Source organism: Anser cygnoides, chromosome 3, assembly GCF_040182565.1.
Source record: "Anser cygnoides isolate HZ-2024a breed goose chromosome 3, Taihu_goose_T2T_genome, whole genome shotgun sequence".
Classification (NCBI taxonomy): Eukaryota; Metazoa; Chordata; class Aves; order Anseriformes; family Anatidae; genus Anser; species Anser cygnoides.
The window spans coordinates 25,201,524-25,223,525 of record NC_089875.1 but is presented as its reverse complement, the minus strand read 5'-3'; the positions used below and the strand labels follow the sequence as shown (position 1 = coordinate 25,223,525).

The window sequence follows — 22,002 nt, the reverse complement described above, 5'->3', positions numbered from 1 at the left end:
TAAAAAAAAAAAAAAAAAGGTACGGTCTTATTAAATAGTCCTCTAAAAGAGTGTTCTAAAAACTCAATGAGCTATTGTACCAAACATCATAAATCTCATGTGTGTTCTAATCATAGAAGTTATCTGAAAACAGGAGTCCAGTGTCCTACTGCAGTATCACTCGTAGGCTGGGGTAGAGAGAAAGGCAGCAACATCCATCACCCAGGGCGATTACAGGAGAGGAACTGTTTAGCAAGAGCTATTCATTTAATTTGTTATTCCACGGATTCTTCTAACTTAAGTACAGTAGAATTTCATTCCTCTGAGAATGGCTGTTAGCAGTTCATATGCATTAGCTCATTGATCTCTTGTCTAAAAATTCATTGTGAAAGTACAGAGGCTGATGGTGGTAGCATACTGTGGCAATAGGGCTATCTGCTGCCGGCCCAGTCTGAGTGTTGAAGGAGTATCTCTGATTTCTGCTGTTGCCGGCAGAGTTGAATAGCTGGGTTGAGGCTATCGTGGCTTTTTTCTTTTGTTTTGTTCACTACCTAAAACCTGCATTTGGTTATTAATTACAGCTTCCAAATTTTAGGAGATTAAAAGGTTATTATTTTCCTGTGCATTTGCTAACTTTTTCTTGTTGTCTGAAAACCTTGATTCATACCCAGCAGTGATTTTTTTTTTTGTATTTTTTATAATAGATGCTTCTACCTTCCAAGGAAATCAGGCTTCAATTTGAGTAGCAGTGTTTGAAACTGTGATCTGAATCAAGCTATTGAAAAACATTGCATTCTTGACTGTGTAGAAACATTTGTGTTGACTGCCATACTGTTCTATAAAATTATTTTTGTTTATAACTGAAGTGGTGTTTGCAAGTCCTTTTAAATCCATTCTGTTATTAACTAGATTTGCCCTTGACTAAGATGAGACTATATTAGAAAATGGAATGTGCTCTCCCTAGGCTTTTTCACAGATAAATTGAATGGTCTAACATTCAGTTCAGCAGTTGTCTAAGGTTTTTCATTTGTGCAAAGGGAAGTTCTTACAGCCTCAGATCATGTTTCCTTTTTAAATCTTGTATTAGAGTTTGATATTTGTGACATGAATTGAAATTAAGGTGCTGACCTGCATAGTTTAGTTCTTCACTCAAATATATTTCCAGATCAAACTTGATTTTTCTTTCTGAACAGCTATCACTAGTGTGGTGAGGTCCATACAAAAAAGGTCCTTCTTAGGAATGTTCTTCTGCATCAGAGTAGGTTCTTAGCCACTATGAGAGCATCAGTTGACCTCTCTTCTAAGAGAAGCAGCATCATAGAACAAGCACCGAGGAATTTGTGATCACTTTAACTTTTGTTCTGGAAGTCCTGAGTGTCCCCTCAACAGCTACACACAGGTCTGATCTGGCTGCTGTCCAGAATTCCAAACTGATACGAAAACCTTTTTAATAGCCTAAGTATCTCAGTTTAATTTTTAATAGTGAAAGGATAAATCATCAGTATTTCTTTCTCTCTTTTGTTTTCTTTTCTTTTTTTTTTTTCTTTTAGCATTGAGTCTCCCAGGTGTGCGTATTGTACCTTTGCTAATTTTTGTCTTGTCTCTTGTCGATAGACTTCAGTATGCAGAATGTTGGGTGTTGCAGTAGAGTTGGCCACCGCCAACTGCTATAAAACTGTTCAGTACATTGTAATTCAGTTTAATCTTGTTTAAATATTCTATAACTGGGCGAAGGTGCTGTATTTGAATGGGGGAGGGAGGGTCAGAGATAGGTAGTATTTTTTAATTTACAAACACTGTAGCACACAGTAGGGATCTCCTAGCATTTGTAGTACTAAATAAGTATGTACATAGCAAAATGTCTTTATTGTGTGCTTTGCAGAGTATGTGCATACAGTTTGCACGTCCTGTTTTTGGGGGTAGGGTTTGTTTTAAGCAGTGTTTGCCTGGAGAGTGATATGCTTGCTGCTTAATCAAAGGATTAAAGTTTCAAAGAAATCTGTGTCTTCTATTTTTATGTACCTTGTAATGGTCTAATATGTTAGGGCCCTTATACTGTGATTCTCTTCTAAATTCATTTATATTTTTTTAAGAATTAGAAATAAAATTATACAATGGTGTTGATTTCGGTGGGGAATTTCTTTTGCCATATCTAGTCTCCTGTTTTTGTAATGTAGTAATGAACTCTGACTTCAAGGTTGGCTTAATTTTGTCACTTTAAAAAATGTAAAATGTTTGCACACTAAAGTTTGGCAGAGAACGTGTATCCTACATTGTTCAATGCTAATGTAACTCTACAGCTTTTTGTACAGTTTATTTTAGTTAATAAAGCAAAACGGTACTAAAAAATGATAGGTTTTACAAATGCGAGGCATAATTTGAACTACATGTCTTCTTAGGAAAAACACTTGCAAAATATGGATGTACAAAAATATCAGATTTAATTGTTGCACTTTAAATCAGAATGGGTATGAAGTTAAGCAGGTGTTTCTGCATTAATAAAAACAATCACTAAACATTGCACATCATAGTAAAGCAGTTTAATTTGTTTTACAGTCGATCACGAGCAAAAGGAATTATAATGACCTGTGTCATTAGGTTTTGGTTTTCATCTTTGTTGTTTTTTCTTAAGTCATACACCTCTTATTCTGGAAACCACAGTCCACAGAGCTTGAGTATGAATTGACAAGAATTACGAAGTTGAAGTATGAGTTTAGGATGAAGGTTACTAGACCAGTGTTGAGCCTCTTGCTAGCAAAGGAAGAGAATAGGCTGAAGTGAGAACTGGCGCTAGGCAGAAATGTAGTTGACAGAGATGAAAGCAAAGCCAGGGCAAAGAGAAACTTCTTGAAAGTGTTTGCGTAGATTTGCATTTCAAAATGGAAAGGAAACCATAGAGAAGCTATCAGCTGTTAGAGTGCACCATTTTGCACTGTAGCTGTAAAATGTGCTGAATGCAACTCAGTAGTTTTAATAAATGTGGTGAACCTCCAGTTCTTCCTGAGGTTGAAATAGCTAAACCTCAGAGTTTACCTTTCTCGGAGTGAGTTAAAAGCAGGCACCGGCATGATAAGAGATCTGCTTTAAGGTCGTAGGAAGTTGTATGTGAAATACAGAAGAAAAATGTAAATTCTTTAACACCATTTGTAGCCTGTTAGTGGTGAATTAAGGACGAAAAAAGCACTACTCCAGTAGGGAGGAGAGAATAAAGTATACAAACAAGAGTATCTGGACTATTTAGTAAGCAACTAGCCCACTTATGTAATGGACATCCTAAAAGTGATACTGAAGTAGAACTTTTCAATAAATCCTACTTGTGTAGTTTTGTACATCAAAATAATCATAGCAGCAAAATAAAGCCTCATTGCCGTTACTGACATGGAAGGTTTCCTTAGCACTATCACAAAAGTAGCCTCAGAGATTCAGGGATCACAATCTGCTCCAGGAACATGACTTTGTCCTAATGGAAAAGAAGCCTTGTGTTGCGCTCACCGAGTATCAAGAGCTGCAATGTCAGAAGTAAGGTCTGCACCCTGATACCTGATGGTCCTTTTGACAGACCCTCTTTGTCACCACGAAGCTACATTCTGGGGGAGTTAAAACATTTTGCAGTAGGCTGAGGATTGTGAGCACAGAAAATGTCCGTCTTGGGAACCCAATCCCACCTCCAAAGAAGCTATTCCTTTACCTTTATATATAAATACTGGCAGAAATATAATGCCTGCTGCTCTGACTGATGTCTCAGTGAACTTACCAGAGAGGAAGAACCCAGACTAATCAGGATATTCATAAAAGAAAAAATCCTCAATGTTTTGCAAGGGGGAGTTCTTGGTAAGTTCTCAGTTGCAGCACTGGTCTCTGCACCTTTGCAGAACTCCCGGAAAATTAATGCAATATGGACAGACACACGTGAGTGGCAAGCCCCAGCCCTTTCATTCATAGCATTAGAAGAATCTTTCTGAAACTTTTTATTATTACTTAGAGCATGCTCTTAAGACAATTGAGGTAACGGAGTCTGGTTGGTTTTCATCCACCTTCGTGCTTTTTTGTTCCTGCGCTAGGATGGTATTTTCCTTAGAGACTGGTTTTCTTAGAGGCAGTTTAATCCTAGAATCATTAAGGTTGGAAAACGAAAAAAAAAAGGGGGGGGAGGGGGGGTTGTTACGAAAAAATGTGAAAGAACGAACTGCAGCATGAGGCGATGGGGACCTTGTGTGGAAATGGCTGCACTGGTCCCCTTGGCTCGGGAATGGGTGCGTTTCTCAGTTCGTACAAATTCCTTCGGCGTGTCTTGAGAACACGACACGCGGCAGAGCTAGTGGCATCATTCCTGGCACTTTCGGCCCGGCCTTTGGCTACCTCGGCCCTGTAGATGCAAAGAGCGAAGGAAGCGCGCATCCTCGGGGCAGGCACCGAGGTGCGCGCGGGCTGCCCGGATCCAGCCTTGCCGACCCTGCCCGGAGGGCCTGGAGCGGGCTGAGGCGGCGGCGGCGGCCTTCGGGGGGGCTTCAGGGGCCTTCGGGGGGCTCGGAGGCGAGGCGGGCGAGCAGCCGCCGCCCCAGGCCGGGCGCGGGCCGCGGCAGCCCCCCGCCATTTCGCGCCGGGGGCGCGGCTGCGCGCTATTTCCAGCCTGCGCGCCCCGCTCCGCCGCCGGGCTCTCCGCGCCCCGGGGCCGCCGTGAAACCGAAAGCGGCTCCCGGCGGCGGCACCGACAGCCACGGCCGGGGCCGGCGGCGCTTGCGCTTCCCTCGCCGCGCCCCCCAGCCCCGCCGCCGCCGCGCACGGAGCCGCGCCCCGACACCGGCACGGAGCCTCCCGCCGCCACCCGCCGCCACCGGCGGCCCCGGCCCCGGCCCCGGCCCCGGCCCCGGCCCGGCGGGCAGCGAGCTCCGGGGCAGGTGCGGCGGGGCCGGGAGGCGGCGAGCGGCGGGGCCCGGCAGGTGCCGCGGTCGCTGAGGGGAGGGGGCGGGGAGCGGGGCCGGGCGGTTTGGGGGGGATCTGGGGGGATTTGGGGGCCGGTCTCCTGCCGGTAACCGGGACGGGAAGGCTGGGCTGGGGGCACCGGGGTGGGCTGCGGCGGGGCTGGGGTCAGAGGGGAAATGGGGAGCCCGTGCTGCTGCCCGGCGGCTTGGCTGCTGGTCTCATCTCGGCCTCCCGTTATCTCCACGAGCAGGTGCCCTCGTAGCTGGCGTCTGGTAGTTGCGGGGTGACCGGCAGGCTGCGGCTGCACGCTGAAAATAGCGGGGTGTGTCGGGGTCAGGCCTGTTGGGGGCTGGCGGCGGTAAGGCAGCGGGTGTTTTAGAGCAGCCCCGGCCGACCTGGCACGGCTCGCGTGCCGAGCGGAAAGCCCTGGTGCCCACCTGGCCCCGCATCGCGCCTCGTGTTGGCTCCGCCGGCTGCGTTGCGTTGGTGCCTTTTATCTTCGCCCGAGTCGCGGTGCTCGTCTGTTACGCAGAGCCTGACGCCACCAGAGGAGCTTCCTTCGCTGCCAGCTTGATCACCTCGTGCGCTGCTGTCACGGGGAGAAGCGCTCGTCGGGGCCAGGAGCGCGGCGTGCGAGCACAGGGGGGCCTGCAGCTGGCGTCAGGGCAGAGCAAGAGGGGCCCTCCAGCTCTCCACAGCTCACCAGAAGGCAGCTGTTTGCAGCTGCTTGGCAAAGGAGGTGTGAGGTAGAACAGATGACTAACATTCCTCCGAAACACCTGCCCTGCCAGTACGCGCTTGCTCAGGTGTATGACGGTTAAGCAGCGGAGCCTGGTATCGTCATCTGGCCAGAGGTGGTGATGGAGCAAGTGGAGGGAGGCTGGGCTCTGAGAGCCTGGAGAGGAGAACAGGCTTTGAAAGTTGGGGTTTTGGTGCAGTGGAGAAGTGAGAGGCGATGTGGTTGTAGCTGTAGCTTAGAAAAATGATCCCTGAACCATCCAGGACGGATAAATAAGAAGTACAGATCACGTTACAGGAGAACCAGGTATTTGGAAAGCAGGAGGAGGATGAGAGCATGGACAAGGCTTTTATGTGTGTAAGTAGACAAGAAATATTCTGTTGTATGTAGATACGAAGCAGAAAAAGTTGGTGAGACACTGTGGAGATCTAATGCTTTAAGCTGAGAGAGAGAGAGATGAAGGTTATGAACCCAAGAGTAATCCTGGCTGGTTGTGCCAAATGCAGGTACCGAGGGACTGGGCAGAAGGGGGCCCGTGGGGAAGGCAGTGGGTTGCGTCCGAGCTGGCCATCATCCCCGGCACAGATGCTGGAGGAGGGACCCAGAGTTCAGTTTCTGCAGGCAGATGGTCTGCAGCCGTACGGTGAACTTGCGAGCAGTTGGCAGGAAGCTTTGGCTAAAGAGGTGTTAACTGCCTGGAGAGAAGTCAGGTCAGGAAGGAAGAAAGAAGAGCTTGTGGCACTCGCTGACGCTGCGTAGGTCATGGGAAGATGCACCAAAGTAGTAATTATGGAGTTTAGAGAGCATGAGAAATGACATCCAGGAGAGAACAAGATTTTAAAGCTAGGAAGCTGTTGTTGGAGACACTGACAAAAGGAATTTCAAATGAATTCAAAGAACAGCAGCCAGACAGCTCATTATTTCACCCACATGCTTGCTAAACAGTCTCCTGAAGACAGGAACATAATTTTTGCGTAGCCATCAAAAGCAGAGAGCTGCAGTCCAGGTCAGGAGCTACAGGTCATGTCACAGAATCACAGAATGGTTGGGTTGGAAGGGACCTTAAAGCCCATCTACTTCCGACCCCCTGCCATGTGCAGGGACACCTCCCACCACACCAGGCTGCCCAAAGCCCCATCCAGCCTGGCCTTGAGCACCTCCAGGGATGGGGCATCCACAGCTTCTCTGGGCAGCCTGTGCCAGTGCCTCACCACTCTCTGAGTGAAGAATTTCTTCCTAATATCTAATCTAAATCTCCCGTCTTTTAGTTTAAATCCATTTCCTGTTGTCCTATCACTCCACCCCCTGACCAAGAGTCCCTCCCCAGCTTTCCTGCAGGCCCCTTTAGGCACAGGAAGGCCGCTGTAAGGTCTCCCTGGGGCCTTCACTTCTCCAGGCTGAACAACCCCAACTCCCTCAGCCTGTCTTCATAGGAGATGTGCTCCAGCCCTCTGAGCATCCTCATGGCTTTCCTTTGGACTCATTCTAATACATCCATGTCCTTCTTGTGCGGGGAGCACGAGAGCTGACCGTAGGGCTCCAGGTGGGGTCTCATCAGAGCAGGGCAGATGGGGAGAGTCACCTCCCTCACCCTGCTGGCCATGCTGCATTAGATGGATGCTGTTGGCTTTATGGTCTGCAAGTGCACGTTGCTGGCTCATACTGAGTTTTTCATCAACCAGCATCCCCAAGTCCTTCTCGTTAGAACTGCTCTCTATGTTCTTGTCACCCAGCCTGTATTTGTGCTTGGGATTGCCCAGACCCAGGTGTAGGACTTGGCCTTGTTGACCAGCATGTTGTTCACACAGCCCCATCTCTCAGGCCTGCCCAGGTCCCTCTGGATGGCATCCCTTCCCTCCTGTGAGTCAAACACACCTCACAGCTCGGTGTCGTCAGCAAACCTGCTGAGGGTGCACTCGGTCCCACTGTCCATTTCACTGACAAAGCTATTTAATAGTCCCAGTCCCAGATAGGGCAGAAACTATTCGTTTTGTGCTCAACATTGTTTGAATAACTGCAAAAACGCTTTCAGTGTGCAGCTACAGACGTGTTGGGTGCTTGATCTCCCTGGCTTTATTTGTGTCCTTTCTTTAAGCTAACGTCTAGGCCTTTATCTTTGTCAGTTCTTTTTTTCTGAGCCTTTGATTATAAAGAGATAGAGGTGATTTTTCTTCAATAAGTGGTTGGCTATGGAGAGAGCATTTCTTTCTCTGGCACTCCAAGGAGTCTGTATGAATTTGTTGGGTTCTTAATCTTCTTGGTAAGTGCAGCGATAGAGGTATTTTCTTTCACCTTGTAGGCATCCCATTCTCTGCAGTGCTTAGTGGCCTGCCAGGAGCAGCATGCTGACACGTCCAGTGCCCCCTTGGGTCTGTGCCCTGATCTGCAGTGACACTGTCAGAACCTCGTTTTGCTTTCTGGCCCTTTTCTTCCCAAGTTTCTTGGCTCGTGACCGTGAAGAGTTAATGTTCATGCTGTTAGTCGTCCCACTCTTATCTGCATTGGTTTGGGTTGTACATGCAGTTGTTCCACCTTCTTCCCTCAGCCCAGGAAAGAGGCTAACCTCTTTACCCTGGTGCGCAGCACTGCTCGGGAGGGTAAGGAAACTTGAGTCATGCATATTGTTAATAAAAACGTAGCAAAAATTTCCATAGTCTCCATGGCTCAGCCTTGCAACAAGTAAATAAGTATGTGAGAAACTGTCTGCACCCTAAACCACAGTGGTTTTGATATGGGACTGCCCAGAGTGCTTCATAGATAAGCGTATTTGTCTTTGTGTGGGGAACTCTTAAAGCAAGCTTATGTTTGTAGTATATTGACGTCTGCATACCATGTTCTCTATGCTGCTGTGTCCGTATTTTGTGGAAGGTAATACTGAAATGCAAAACCTATTTATTGTTGTTACGCAAAGCCACCTAGCGATGAAACAAGCCTCAAGGAGAGGAGCAATCTGCAAAGTAGTCTTGCCCAAAATAGTTGCTGTGAGGTCTTATCATTGGTAAGCCCGTACAGTTTTCAGCCTCATCTGCTCAGAGGCTGTTATCAGTTTCTGACACAGAGTTTCTGCCCTAAGCCAACAATGAATCCATGCACTTGAAACTGGAACGTGGTCCTTACTAAATATGAAAGCAAAATCAGAGGTTTCATTTCTTAACATTGTCCTAGAGACAGCAGGTATCAATGGTCACCGGAACACTTATTCAATGGCAGACATTATGCAAGGCTACTGGGCACTATCTGTGGAGAAAACTGGTCTGTTTCTTTGTCATTGACATTAAACCTCGTGTCAGGGCAGTTGTTCCCTGAGGAATTACCAACATTGACCTTGGCGATGCATGAGGCACACCTTAAGGTCGCTAAAAACGCAGTGATGCTGTTCAGTAAAATAAAGCTAAATATATAATATATATAATATATATAATATATATAATAAAGCTAAAACTTACATATATATATATATGTATAATAATTATATGATATGTATAATAAAGCTAAAAGTGGTGCCAACAGCAAGAGCGGGGCTGAGTGCCACCCTGAGTGTGTTAGCATCCTTACATGGCAGCTCACCTGATAATGGGCTGTGCAAGAGCACCTCTCCATCTCTACCTGTGCAAACCTCCGGCGTGTCCTGCTTGATCTCATCAGGACTTCTTAAGAATGTGTCCTTTCCCCTTTTTTGTTTTTAAGAAAAGACAATGGTGACAATCTCCATTGTCATCACTTCCCCAGCAGCAAGTTCATGGGGTCACTGCTGCCATTCGGTTTCTGACGTTCGTGATTTCCCTATCAGTGAGGACTGTGGCTAAGAAACGTGTATCTGTATGTCATCAGATGCATGTGTGTATTTGAGCAAAATCCACTGGGCTCGTGAATTCCTGCAGCTGGGGTGAAAGAAGTCTTTAACACCTGGAACTAGTGAGCATTTGAAAAGTGGGTGGCCTGCCAAAATCTCCTGTGTCCTGGAGAACTTAGCAGAATTTGATTTTGTCCTAATAATTCAGAGAGATAAGTGTTGAATTTATTCAGATTTCTGTGTACGTGCTGATTAAGTCACTCATTAAGACCAAGTCAGATGCTTGTGTGCTCGGAGAATTAAAACAAGACTTCTGTGCCTTGAATAGGTACTAATGGCCGCAGTGACTGAACGGTGTGTGACTCGTGGCGGGGAAGGAGAGGTAATGTTAAAAGCTTCTTGGGCCTAGTCATGCAAAATGTGTGGCGGCCTATTATTTGTTAGGGAAAGTGAGGACTTCGCTTTGGTTTTGATACCCTTCAAGAAAAAAAAGAAAAAGAAAGTTCATTGTCTTGCTCTCCATCCCTTACTGTTACCTCATTTCCGTACTTTTTGCTTGTTTATGTTGTTCCCGCATCTTTGTTTCTTTCCCCTCATTCCTAAATGCTCTTCCCTTCTGTCTTTTCACTTACTGTCATCCTGTCATGAGTGCTCTGTGCTTGCTGATGCTCCTTGCTGGTTCCTCCTGCCGTGGTCAGTCCTCAGCACTGCGCTTAGCACTGGAGGAAATCGAGGGGTGCCCATGAACAAGACTGGCCCATCGCCTGCTACTCATCTGCAGAGTGAAATTGTTTAAAATGAAGATCCTGCTCCTACTCAACTTCTCCATTTGGGGTTTTCCCCAAAGCTTCCCAGAAGCAGATGGCGCTTCCTGGAGCTGCGCTCACTGCGTTAGGCTCTCTGCAGCGCTGCCTCCCGACGGCACCGGCGGGACGGGTGCTTCCTCCAGAGCTGCCCGTTTCAAGGAGAATCCCCATGACAGTTGTTTCACTCTCCTGATGTCAGCCTGCAGAGGCTGTGCCTAGCCAGCTGCTCGACCAAGGCACAGCCTAAGGACATTGCAAGGACGAAACGGTACCTGCTGTTTTATAGAGCTTAAACACAGAAGTGGGCTTAGGCTATGTCTCGAAATGCATCTTGGATCAGTTTAATCGATCACATAAAGAAGAAGCAGGCCTTCAAATAGATGCCTTTCATTTTAACAGCGTTGTATTGACCTCAGCGATGACACAGCTGTTCCAGGGCTTCAGGGAAGGTTCGGGAAAATGTGGTAAGCTGAAATGCCACCTGGAAGGGGAGATAGTGATTGATCCAGGTTAGAAATGCTCTGGGAGCAAGCTTAACTAAAGGGAAAAGACTAAAGAGAGTATGTGTGGCGTTTGCTATGAGACAGAACAGAAGCTTTCTTTGGAATACCCGAATTTTAAACAACAGGAGTGCTCAAATGTTTTGCTTTTATAGAAAATAAGATAACTTCGCGGGGCAAGTAATTGTTATTACTTTGCTTAGTTAGGGGCTTATCTAACTGACCAAGCCAAGGCCCAGTACTCAAGCTGATGGCTTTCTTTGTAAACATACCAAATAAATTAGGAGAAGAGACCAGAAAGCCAGTGGAGGGGCTAGAGATGGAGTCTGTGGCACTACGGGAGGGGAAGTGTGGCTTGGTCAGGGGAAAGGAGGGTGACGTACACAGTCTGTGGAGGTGAAGGCTGCCGGGAATGCTGCAAGTGCAATTAACTTCAGGCTATGAAATAATTAGGATGTATGGCCACTTTAGTTATTGCAAATCTAAATATAAACATTTATTTTCATAAAAGTCATTTTATTTCACTTAGAAAGTTCAGTTCAAATGTAAAATGCCCATGCAGCCTTGAGCGTAAGTTCCTGTATATAGCTCCGTGTTCAAACTGGTGCAGTTTCCTCGGCTTCCAGGAGGAAGAGAAAAGTTCTTGGTAACCTTATGCTACTCCAAATAGTAAATTCTGCAGTCGCTACATCAGTGCTGCAAGGGAAAATACTTTTCAAGGGCTTGCTTCTGTCCTAGCACCTCTGAAACTGTTTTAGCCGTGATCTTTTCAAAGCTACACCAGGGGATTTCCACTCCCTTGCTGTTTTAAAATGCTCGTACTGTTGTTTTAACCACAAAGCTCAGACTCGTGTGCACTCTCTCACTCTCTCTCTGTCTCTCTCATTTTCTCCCCATTGAGGATCAGCTACAGTTTCCAGGTACAGTCCTACCAAAACGCGTCTCGTTAATGAGGGCAGGAATTTAATACTGTTATAACCTTTTGTCATCCTTAAGTGGCTCTTCAGGTACTAGCTGTTGCAGGGGGATGCGTGGGTGCTGCGTGGCTGCGTTAGGAGGAGGCTTCAGAGTCTGAAAGATCTCAGGAACGGCGCTCACCCGCCACACCGGCACTGTCGCGCTGAGTGCCGGGCTGTAACGGCGGTGAGACTTGCTGGCTGCCTTCCTGCGTGAATTTCTGCTGGTGCTCAGGAAGACGGTAAAACATCCATGTGTTGATGCAGAAGTGAATGTCAAATGAAAGAATTGCTCAGTTCTGCAGCACGGTAGTCTGATAGAGAATGACCTGTACAATATTTTCTTGAGGACCATCAGGGTTTACTGGCTTGAAATGCAGCCACTGGGGGGAAAAGAAAAGTGTGTTGTGTTCTGTTTTGTTTTAATTTCTAGGTTATAGGGTAGTTTCATTGATTTCTTCTTCTTTTTAATGACTTTTGAATGCAACCTCCAGCAGTGTTAGGAAGAAAATTAATTCCCAGCAGTGAATGGGATTATTTTAAGACAAAAGTCCATATTACTGTAACATAACATTGTGTTGGTTAGATGGAGAGAGATTTATTGATGATATAAAATTAATGAATGAGTGATTAGGAAGTCCAGGGAAAATAGCAAATAAGCAAGCTGGCTGTAAAATCAAAGCTACTTCAGCACCCGATATGGTTTGTTAGTTGTATGAGTGTATTTTTAATTTTTAAAGTGCTATCTGTGTTGTAATATATGCCTTAAAAATAATGAAGTCAAGTGTTTTTTTTTTTTTTTTTTTTTTTTGTAATGCTTTGGGATTTACTGTAATGCTTACGAAAACCATACTGCCTTACTCCGCTTAGTGAAAATTTGCCTTTGGAGGTTAGCAAATTGATGCTTGCTTAGTAAAGTTTTATTGTGCTTTTAGAATAAGGTGATACTGGAATTTGAATGGGATAGTATTGCCTAAATACAAATGAAATCAAATTTGATTCTGCTGCCCTCTGCAGCAACAAGCTCTATGGGGCCACAGGCACATATCCGATAGGAAATGATTGTTGTTGGAAGTACTCTTTTGTGGATACCAGTTGGTCACTGCACTGTAATTTTTAAGCAATTAGGACAATAGCAGGATAGCTTTGGGGGTTGATTTGCTGCCAGGTGAAGAAGGAGTGAGCCCTGCTTATCAGTGGTGAGTCTGTGCTGGATCCTTTTCCTCCGTGACCTCAGGGCTGAGAGGCCACAAGTGGTGCAGCCAGGCTCCTTCTCCCTGCAGGGACTCTGCTAGTTGTTTTGTTATCAGCGGTCAAGATACTGTAACTCTTCCCGGGTTAGGAGGGACAAGGATGATCCAGCAGTGATGTCAGGTGGCATCATCTGCTTTTCTTTCTGTGGTTCAATATAATCTGCTGTACCTTCAATCAGTATGTATTTTAAACGTGAGTAGACATTAATGGTAGTCCTTTAGCAGACCGTTACCTGTTCAGATGTGTACATTAAGAGTTGGGGCATATCTTTGTTGTCTCCTGTTTTTAAGGAGAAGCCTTCTATTACTAGTAAATCATATAACTTGGTTATTTTAATTCAAAAGTACAGGAGGCAGCTAATCTACCTAGTTTATAAGGCAGCTTGGAGAGGGTCATTTTAATGCAAGGTATGTTCCCCTCTATCATTTCTTTGTCAGCTCCCAATGAAGTGAATTGATCTTAAACCTCTAAAGTGTATTGATTTTTACAAAACTTACCCTGTCATGACTAAGGCAGGCTTCGAGTTCTGGTAGGCCGTATAAGGTAGATAATCTTCAGAGGGAGGGACACAGCATCCTCTAAGACCTCTCCCTAGCAAGCATCTTGGGGCAAAGCAATAGAGCTGAACTAGAGCTAGAGTGTAGGAATACAGGTGTATAACTTCTTTTCATGCCCTATTATATGTATTTCATGGAAGCATGATAGGTAAGGAAATGATCACGGTGTTTTTTACTGAGCAGTGCCGCAACCCTGGAGCATAGCTGAGCATTATCCTCCTTTACACAGTGAACCTGACTGAGACTGTGCTCTCAGCTGGTAGCGCCTCTTACTTGCTAGCCAGCAGGGCCAAGCATCCTGTGTTCTTGTCCAAGCTTAATGACCAAACCTGTGATAATAATTCACATACTTGCCCTTCTCCGTCTACAAGGCATGGTGGCATTTGGTGCCTGGGCCTTGGGTCTACAAGTCTGGACATTTTGGTGCAACAGCCAGCTGTGGTGGCTGATGTGCTCGTAGCTTGTGTGGCAATGAGATAACCTCTCTTGGGAACTTACTCTCACGTGAGAGAAAACAGGAAAAACATACTTTCTTAAAAAAGAACTACCGCATTGCAGGGGCGTTTTTCTCTGTGTGCAGTAGGTACATGGCTAAAAAAAATGTGATAGTTCAATATCAGTGCTGCACACTGTGTCTTCTCCTTTCTGACTGCTGGTGACGTGGACAGGCAGCATCACTGCTGGGGGGAACTGCTTTAATGTGGGTTTAGAAATGTTAATATAATGGCCATATGATAGGAAGTCATCCCCATGTTGATTTTTCTTCTTTTGTTCTGCGTGTCTTACTCCTTTTCTGAACAGCAAGATATGCCAAGTGTGGACCATTTTTCCAGAAATGCTTGGCCTTCATCTGGTGTGGTGGTAATTAAAACTGGATAGCCCCCAATTAAGAAATTGTATTTGTGTTATGAAATTTCTCCATCTTGGATTATTTCCAGTGAGATTAAAGCATCTGCATGCAACACAGTTACATATAGAAGTTGTTCCAGAAGCGTTTTGCGTATTCTGCTGTCGGTGTAGGTAGGGCTGGGATGCTGAAACGACATGGGGACGTGGCAGCGAGCTCTTTGTGCTGTGCTGCCATTCAGCTCCCACCCTTTGGTACCTCTTTGCAGGACTTGGGCTTGGCTTCAGGTGATTCAAACCGCTTCTCTAATGTGGGGTCAAAGTTAATTCTGTTCATTTTGTTGTATAGAGATCCAATTTTGACATGTAGATTTTCAGTGCCTATAGATTGTTTCATTTTTTGGGGTGCTTTTGCAGGGGGGTCACTTTGTCGTGCGTGGCTGCTTCAAGAGCATCGCCATGCAGCACGGGCGCACCAGCGCTGCGTATTTTCAAACGACATTGCACTTCACACACACGCTAGAAAAACTCGCCGCATATGCAAAGAGAGGATGCCTTCGCTTTGTTCGCGGCCGTGAGCAGGCAGAAGTGAAAGCACACCTCAGCTCCAGCGTGGGCCGGGCACTGGCGCAAGCAGGAAGTTGATTCAGTCAACCAGCGGCAGGCGCACACGCGCAAAATGTGCTTTTTCCCCTGATGGTTTCCCACTGGTTTCAGCTCAAAGAGAACAGGCGTGGGCTGGGAGGGGAAGAAGGGCTTCTACAGCCAGCCCAGAGCCGCTGTGGTGGCGGTGGGGATGCATCACGCTGAGCATTGGCTGGTGGCAGGTATGTCACCCAGGCATCACCTCAGCCTTCCTCGGGGCTCGCCTAGGCCAGTGGGCCTGGCTTTGGCATGTGGCAAAAAGTGCCCCTTTTCTGAGTTATGCCCAACATTGCTCAGTCCCAGCCCTATGGAAGAGCTGATCCTGGGCTGAAGGATTGTGCTAGGAAATGACAGGAAGATGCTGGGCCATCAAGGGGCTGAGGCCACCCTGGGGTCCTTAGTGGGGCCAATGCATGTCGTATGGCCCGTTTTCACACAAAAGTGCCCCACATGGCCCCTTTTTCTCACAAAAATGCCCCGCATGGCCTGTTTCCTGACAAAAATGCTCCATGTGGCCTGTTTCCTCACAGAAACACCTCCTGTGGCCTGTTCCCTCATAAAAATGGCCACCAACCCTACAGCAGTCATAAAACAGCTGGCAGCGATGGTAAATGTCCTGAGTTGTCTGGGTGTGGATGGGTCTTGGTGCAGACCCTTAAAGGCAAAAGTTGATAATCGTGGATTTTTATCTTTGGTGTGATTTTTACACAGTGCAGCATCAACTTGTTAAATCCGTAACACCGGACAATGTGAGTCCTGGAGTGTGATAGGACTGGAGAAATTGGGTGTTACTTAAATGGGAAGGAGCATTTGTAACCAAGAGGAGGGAAATATGTTTTGGGGTTCCCGCTGAGCAGTGGGTTCATAGCAGATTTGTCTGCAGATGGCTCATGCTGTACAGGTCACCGTGGCCATCACTCACCTGCCATGGAAGCCCCCTGCCACTGGGCTGAGGCACAAGGCTGGTAAGCCCTTTGGGCTGCCTCTTTGGGTCCCCGCTGGGCACGAGGAGAATCAAATCACTCCTTAGTAAGCACCAGGGGAATGGAAACCCTGTTTTCAGAGGAGGAAGGGTCAGATGACGTGATCAATGGTGACTGACAAGCTTGACATCCTGTCCTGTAGGTTAGTGGGTGGGCACCCCACAGAGCCTACAAGGAGGCTTGGCTCTCTACCTTCAGGATCTTCTTGCCCAGAGTGGGATTTCGAAGCAGCAAAGAAAATGCACATTGCTTTCTGAACCCCAGGAGATGCTTGAGCTCCATGCTGCACCACACTCATCGCTGCTTTCTTAGGCCAGCAGCCCACAGCTAAACGCGGCGTGCCAGCGCATCAGCACTTGGCGTGCTGCCTCATGCCAGCTGTGGGGTTGCTGATGGTGATGTGCCAGCCCTGCTTCCCCGCTAAAGCAGCATGCACCCTCTGTGACCTTGCAGGAGCTGAGTCAGACCTCTCAGGGAGAAGCTGCTGCCAGTAAAAGTGACTCAGGTGACTGACAGGGAGGGTGATGTGCCTGCAGGGAAGCAGTCTGCTGAAGTGCGGCCGCAAAATCGAGCACCTCCCTGTGAAGCGTCCTGAGAGCCAAAGCTCTGTCGCAGGGTGCCTTAGAGTTCACGCAAATAAAAAACTTCTGCATCGCTATAACCCTACAGGCAGTGCTTTAGATGGAGGGTAAGTGTTTTAATTGCCTCATTGTAACGCCTGTTCACAGTGAGTTTTGTGCTGTCAGGAATGAGGTACAGACACACAAGCCGAAGAGCAAACTCTTGAGTTATGTTTTTTATTTAAGAGGAGGTGGTTGTGGCAGGCACTGCGTGTTTGTACACATCCTGTGAGTATAAATGTATTCTGAATGCAGAGCTGCAAGAAATGAAAACCTGAGCAGCTCTAGGTCTTGGGCTACTTGCAAAAAAGTACTGCGAGATTGAAGGACCAGGGCAAACATTAAGGTTTGTGACTATTAGGACTGGAAACAAATGTTGCTGGTTTTTCCTATTAGAAAACTAACATAGCATTCATCTGCTGTCTGTGAGCTTTTACTAAGTTGAGTGAAAAACTTATGTCACGTTTCTGACTGCAATCTTCCTTTTTTTTTTTTTCATCACATCTTGCAGGCAGGATTAATATAGCCGAGAACTTGCATGTAATTAAGTAAAATTTTGAAAAAATAGGAGTATAGTCTACTGCTATGAGTGATCAGCTGGAAAAAGAAAGATGTCAAGTTAAGAGGCTTTGACTCCTATAACACCTAAACTGAAGGTAAAATCTCCTTGCTCCTTTTTTTTTTTTTTTTTGTATGTTCCTTGCCATGAATCACAAAGCTGTCTTCTGCTTGCACCAGTGCAATGAATTCGGAATACCATGTGGGAGGGCTTTACATTAAACGTAGACTTTCCTGGCAAACATTAAGGTCACGACTAGGCCTCTGCTTTCCCCGACTGCACCTCTGACTGTTTTAATTTTTTGAGACTACCAGATGCTGCAAAAAGATTAAGGAATTAAGGATTATTTTTACTCTGTTCTGGGGAATAGTTTTCAGATTATGAAGCTTCTTATAAAGTGTGTTTTAGTGCTTGTCATGTAAACACCGTCTTGTGGTCCTCTGAGCCTTGTGTTGTTCTTCTATAGTCGATGCCCCATTTCCCTCTGAAATCTGTTGGACCTTTCTGCAAATGAAAACCTTCAGACGGGTGGCAGTCTGCTGTAAGCTGTAGCTGAGGTGACGTGACTGACTGTGAGCATTTAACGGGATTCTTCCTGTGTGTGGTTTTACAGTGCAGCTTCCATGGCCTGTGACGAACTCACTGGTCTCTCAGGCATCTTCACACGCCAGAACTCTGCCAGTGCTGTTTCTCTGGACTTCGAACCTGATGCTGACTACAAGTTTGTGGAAACCTTAGAGGACCGGTACAAGTGTGCCTACTGCCACCTAGTCCTTCACAATCCCCACCAGACAGGATGTGGTCACCGATTTTGCCAGCAGTGCATTCTTACTTTGCGGTTAGTACAGACTCCTTCTGTATCTACATGCTCCCCATCCTCCTGTTCTGAACAGAAGTCAGGACCTTTCATAAATCAACAGTAAATACCACAGCAATAGTAATCATCTGATAATATGTAGGAGTCAGTGGAAACTGTTGAATTTAATGACTGCACACTCAGTCTTTTAAAGATATCTCTAACGACCTTACATGGTGCTGGTAAGGAATATGGGATTGCTTTGGTAACTGCATGAAAGTCAGCATAAGGAAATTTTTGATGTAAACTTAAACTTTATTGAGAGAGACACTGTCTAGGTCTGTCTTTCTATTATTGTACTATTCAGGTGATTTTTTTTTGAATTATTTCACATTATTGGTTGGTACTGGTGGTTAGATTAAGGTTGGTTTCATTTGCTTCCATATCACTTCTTTAAAGAGGACTGGGGCATGCTAGATTGGATTTTGTATTTCTTGCATTGATTTTTAGAATAGAGTAGAATAGGTCAGTTGGAAGGGACCTTCAAAGACCATCAAGTCCAAGTGCCTGGCCACCTCAGGGCTCCCCAAAATTTAAAGCATGTTACTGAGGGCATTGTCCCACTGCCTCTTGAACACTGAAAGGCGTGGGGCATCAACCACCTCTCTAGGAAGCCTGTCCCGGTGTCTGACCACCCTGAGGGTAAATAAATATTTCCTTGTGCCCAGTCTGACCCGCTCCGACCCAGCTCCATGCTGTTCCCGTGCATCCTGCTATCAGTTCCCAGGAGCAGAGCCTGGCACCTCCCTCTGTGCTTCCCTGCCTTGGGAAGCTGTAGGGAGCAGCGAGGCTGCCCCTCAGCCTCCTCTTCCCCAGACCGGACAGCCCATGGTCTGCATCACGGCACCCAGGTGCAGCACACAGCCTTCTCCTGCGCTGAGCTGTGTGCTCTCGGTGGTCGCCCAGAGCTCCAGCCTATCCAGATCCCCTGCAAGGCCTCTCGTCCCTCCAGGGAGCCAGCAGCACCTCCCAGTTGAGCACCATCAGCCAGCCAGCTGAGGACGTGCTCCATTGCTGCACTCAGACCATCGGCAGCAGCGTTGAACAGATCTGGCCCTGAAGTCGAGCCCTGGGGAGCACTGCTGGCGACATCCCACAGCCAGACGCGGCCCCAGTCACTACAACCCTCTGAGCTCTACCATCGAGCCAGTTCATCGCCCAGCCAAGTGTGAACACATTTCTCTCTCAGTCGGTTGCACTGGCAGCTCTGTGGTTTCCTGGGCCTTCTCTCATGCCCAGTTTGCAGACGGGTGTAGTGCTGGCTGCCAGTCAGCAGGGACCTCCCTAGGCTGCCCCGACCTTTGGTAAATTGTTGAGGGGGCTCCAGCTGTAGCGTCCACTAACTCCTGCAGCTCTCTGAAGCAAATCCTGTCAGGCCCCAGAGACTTATGAACGTCAAGCTGATACAGCTCTTGCCTTACAATTTTGTGACCACAGATGGAAAGTCACTGCTCCCCCAGTCATGATCCTCCAACTCTAAAGTCCAGGCTACCCAAGATCTCCCATTGCTATTAAATAATGAGGCAAAAAAGATGTTAAATGCTTCTGCCTTTTCCTCATCCTTACTTGTTAGGTAACCACCTGCTTCAAGTACCAGTCCATGTAGCAAGACTGTTTTCGCTTGTATTCTGTACTACCTGGCGCTTGTGCAAAAGCCCCAAAATGTTTTTTGAACATTGAAGGTATGCCTGGTTTAGCATTCTGTTCTAGAGCTAGTAAATTAACAGGACCGGGTGTGTATTTCTTGGATAGTTTAACGAACTAGAACATTAGTGATTTCACAAACAAAGTATCGCTTTGGTATAAAGGATCTTTTGTGATGCTTTGTTAGAAATGTGTCAACAGATGGAATGAAATCTTGCAATAAGAGATACTTAAATTCAGACTTCAAGGTATAGCTGACCATTTAAAAGGCTTCATAAAAATGGAGGGAAATCCTCCCTTTTACCCTTTGCCATACTGAAATTCAGCCATTCACATTATGTGAGTATTCTGCCTTGTCACTTATGTATCTAGTACTGACTTCTGCCAGGCAGATTGTAGCATAGCCTCATTTTATAAAATAAATGAAATTTTCTGAGGGCTAATGCAACTTTTCTTTTAATCTAGAGAACTGAATGCAGTACCCACCTGTCCTGTCGACAAAGAAGCAATAAAAATGCACGAGGTAAGTGGCTGTAGTTGCAGTTGCTTCAGCAATGACCATCTGCTTGGAAAAAGTAAGACAGATGAGAACGAGGCGGATCTGCGTCTTTTAGTCCTCAGGGGAAGAATAGTTTTTGTCGTATGAAACAATGCTGAGTGCAATTGTATATTCACTGATGTTCTCTCAGAAAGGAAATCGGGATGTACAGCTAAAGCTTCATTTTACACCTCACGTTCTGAACTTATTTCACTTCAGTCCTCTGTATTCCAGTAAACTGTCAAGTAGTTTCACAGTGTTTTAAATCTTCTCTAGTCTTTGGATGTTTTTTATAGTGGAGTTTTATATTTTATAGCGAGAGTTTATTGACTTACTTTTTTATCCCCGAACTTGCTGGGGGATCTTGTTTACTTAATTGTCTTTGATTTTTGACTTGGTTCTAATTTGCTGCCTTGATTATTTCTGTAATATCTAATTAATCCAGCAGACTTAATTTGCTTTTTGGTAACTTCTTAGAAGAAAAGACAAGTTCATATTTCTTACTTTGCAACCTATTGAATATTTGTAATGGATGCATTTGTTCTTATTTATATGCCAAAGCTTGAAAGTATGCTACATACTTGATCCTGCCAAAATGAATTTCCCAGTGAAATCAAATGTTTCCTTCCCCTCTCTCTCTCTTACTCCTCAGATGAAATTGTGACTGTCCATGTGATAGTTGTTTTTCACTCGCTATCTTCTACCCTGTGGAAATCTTAATGACATTAGCAGGCGTCAGAGCAGCTGTATAATGGTCTGTATAGGTAGATCTCTAAATAAGACTGAAAGTTTGCTCTGAGAGCTTACTTTGCTTCTGCTTACAGAACTGGGAACAGTGCTGTTTCTCAGAGCCTATATAGATGGGGTGTGTGAACATCGTCGCCATCCCAAAGGTGCTCTGCACTGCTGGAACAGTACACACAGCTGACTTGGTCTTCGGGGCCTGTAGCTCTGCCCACTTTCTTCTGCATTCAGGCACTGGTTTTGTAGCTCCTGAGCTACTAATCCTGCAGGCTGAGAGGTGGATTAGCACCTGTGGAATAACTACATGGGGAGAGAACACTGTGTCTACTAGAAAATTCACAATATAAGTTTTAGTTTGTGTTTTTAACGGTATTTTTAGTAAGAATTACCAAGAACCATACTGACAATTACGGAGTCTACACTTGGGTGCTTAGAAGATTTGTTGCAGTTTTTTTTCGACATGGACTTTTATCTGTTACCAATATTTGTTTTTTATATATTTTATAATATCCCATATAACTATATATGAAGGCTGATTTAACTCCTTTACAGGTATTCAAAGACAACTGTTGTAAAAGAGAAGTTCTGAACTTGCATGTGTTCTGCAAAAACTTCCCTGACTGCAATTCAAAAATAATTCTGGGGCGATATCAGGTGAGTTTGCTCAATCAAATTTTGAAGCCTTTGATTTTCATGCAAATTTTTGTGTATTATAAGATAAATTTCAGTGATCGTCTTCAGATTTCAGAGTTTTTGTAGCAATGTGGTTTAAGTGCATAGACTATCACTTAACATTTGTTACTCACAGTGTATAGCCATGCTTAAAATGTTATGGCTGTAAGCTTATTCCAGCTTTGCCTTGGTGGTTTAATAAGAACCATTTGCTTTATGTTGCTATGAATGCATCTATCATTTTGCAAGTTCAGGAGGATCATATTGGGTCAAATTCTGAGGGTTTTCTATGCAATAGTGAGAAACTAATAATGTGAGAATTTAAAAATGATAAAAATAGCAAGGATAACTCACATCAGAATGTCTGTGCAGTGTGATGCAGCATCAG

General features: G+C 45.7%; 1 protein-coding gene across 8 annotated transcripts in view; it reads left to right on the top strand.

Moving 5' to 3' along the window:
- The first annotated feature begins 218 nt into the window (after positions 1-218).
- TRAF5 (TNF receptor associated factor 5) overlaps positions 219-22,002 on the top strand; it is a 31,605-nt gene continuing 9,821 nt past the window's right edge. For 2 of the 8 annotated variants that reach the window (XM_013173911.3, XM_066993736.1), the window contains exons 1-5: positions 9,167-11,938; positions 17,113-17,257; positions 17,774-17,998; positions 20,126-20,183; positions 21,495-21,596. In XM_013173911.3, the coding sequence (XP_013029365.3) occupies positions 17,784-17,998; positions 20,126-20,183; positions 21,495-21,596 (375 nt within the window). In that variant the 5' untranslated portion in view covers positions 9,167-11,938; positions 17,113-17,257; positions 17,774-17,783. Of the gene's footprint in view, positions 4,878-9,161; positions 11,939-12,508; positions 16,670-17,112; positions 17,258-17,773; positions 17,999-20,125; positions 20,184-21,494; positions 21,597-22,002 lie in introns of those variants that run through there. The other 6 variants (XM_066993733.1, XM_066993734.1, XM_066993738.1 and 3 more) reach the window with 6 other exon arrangements.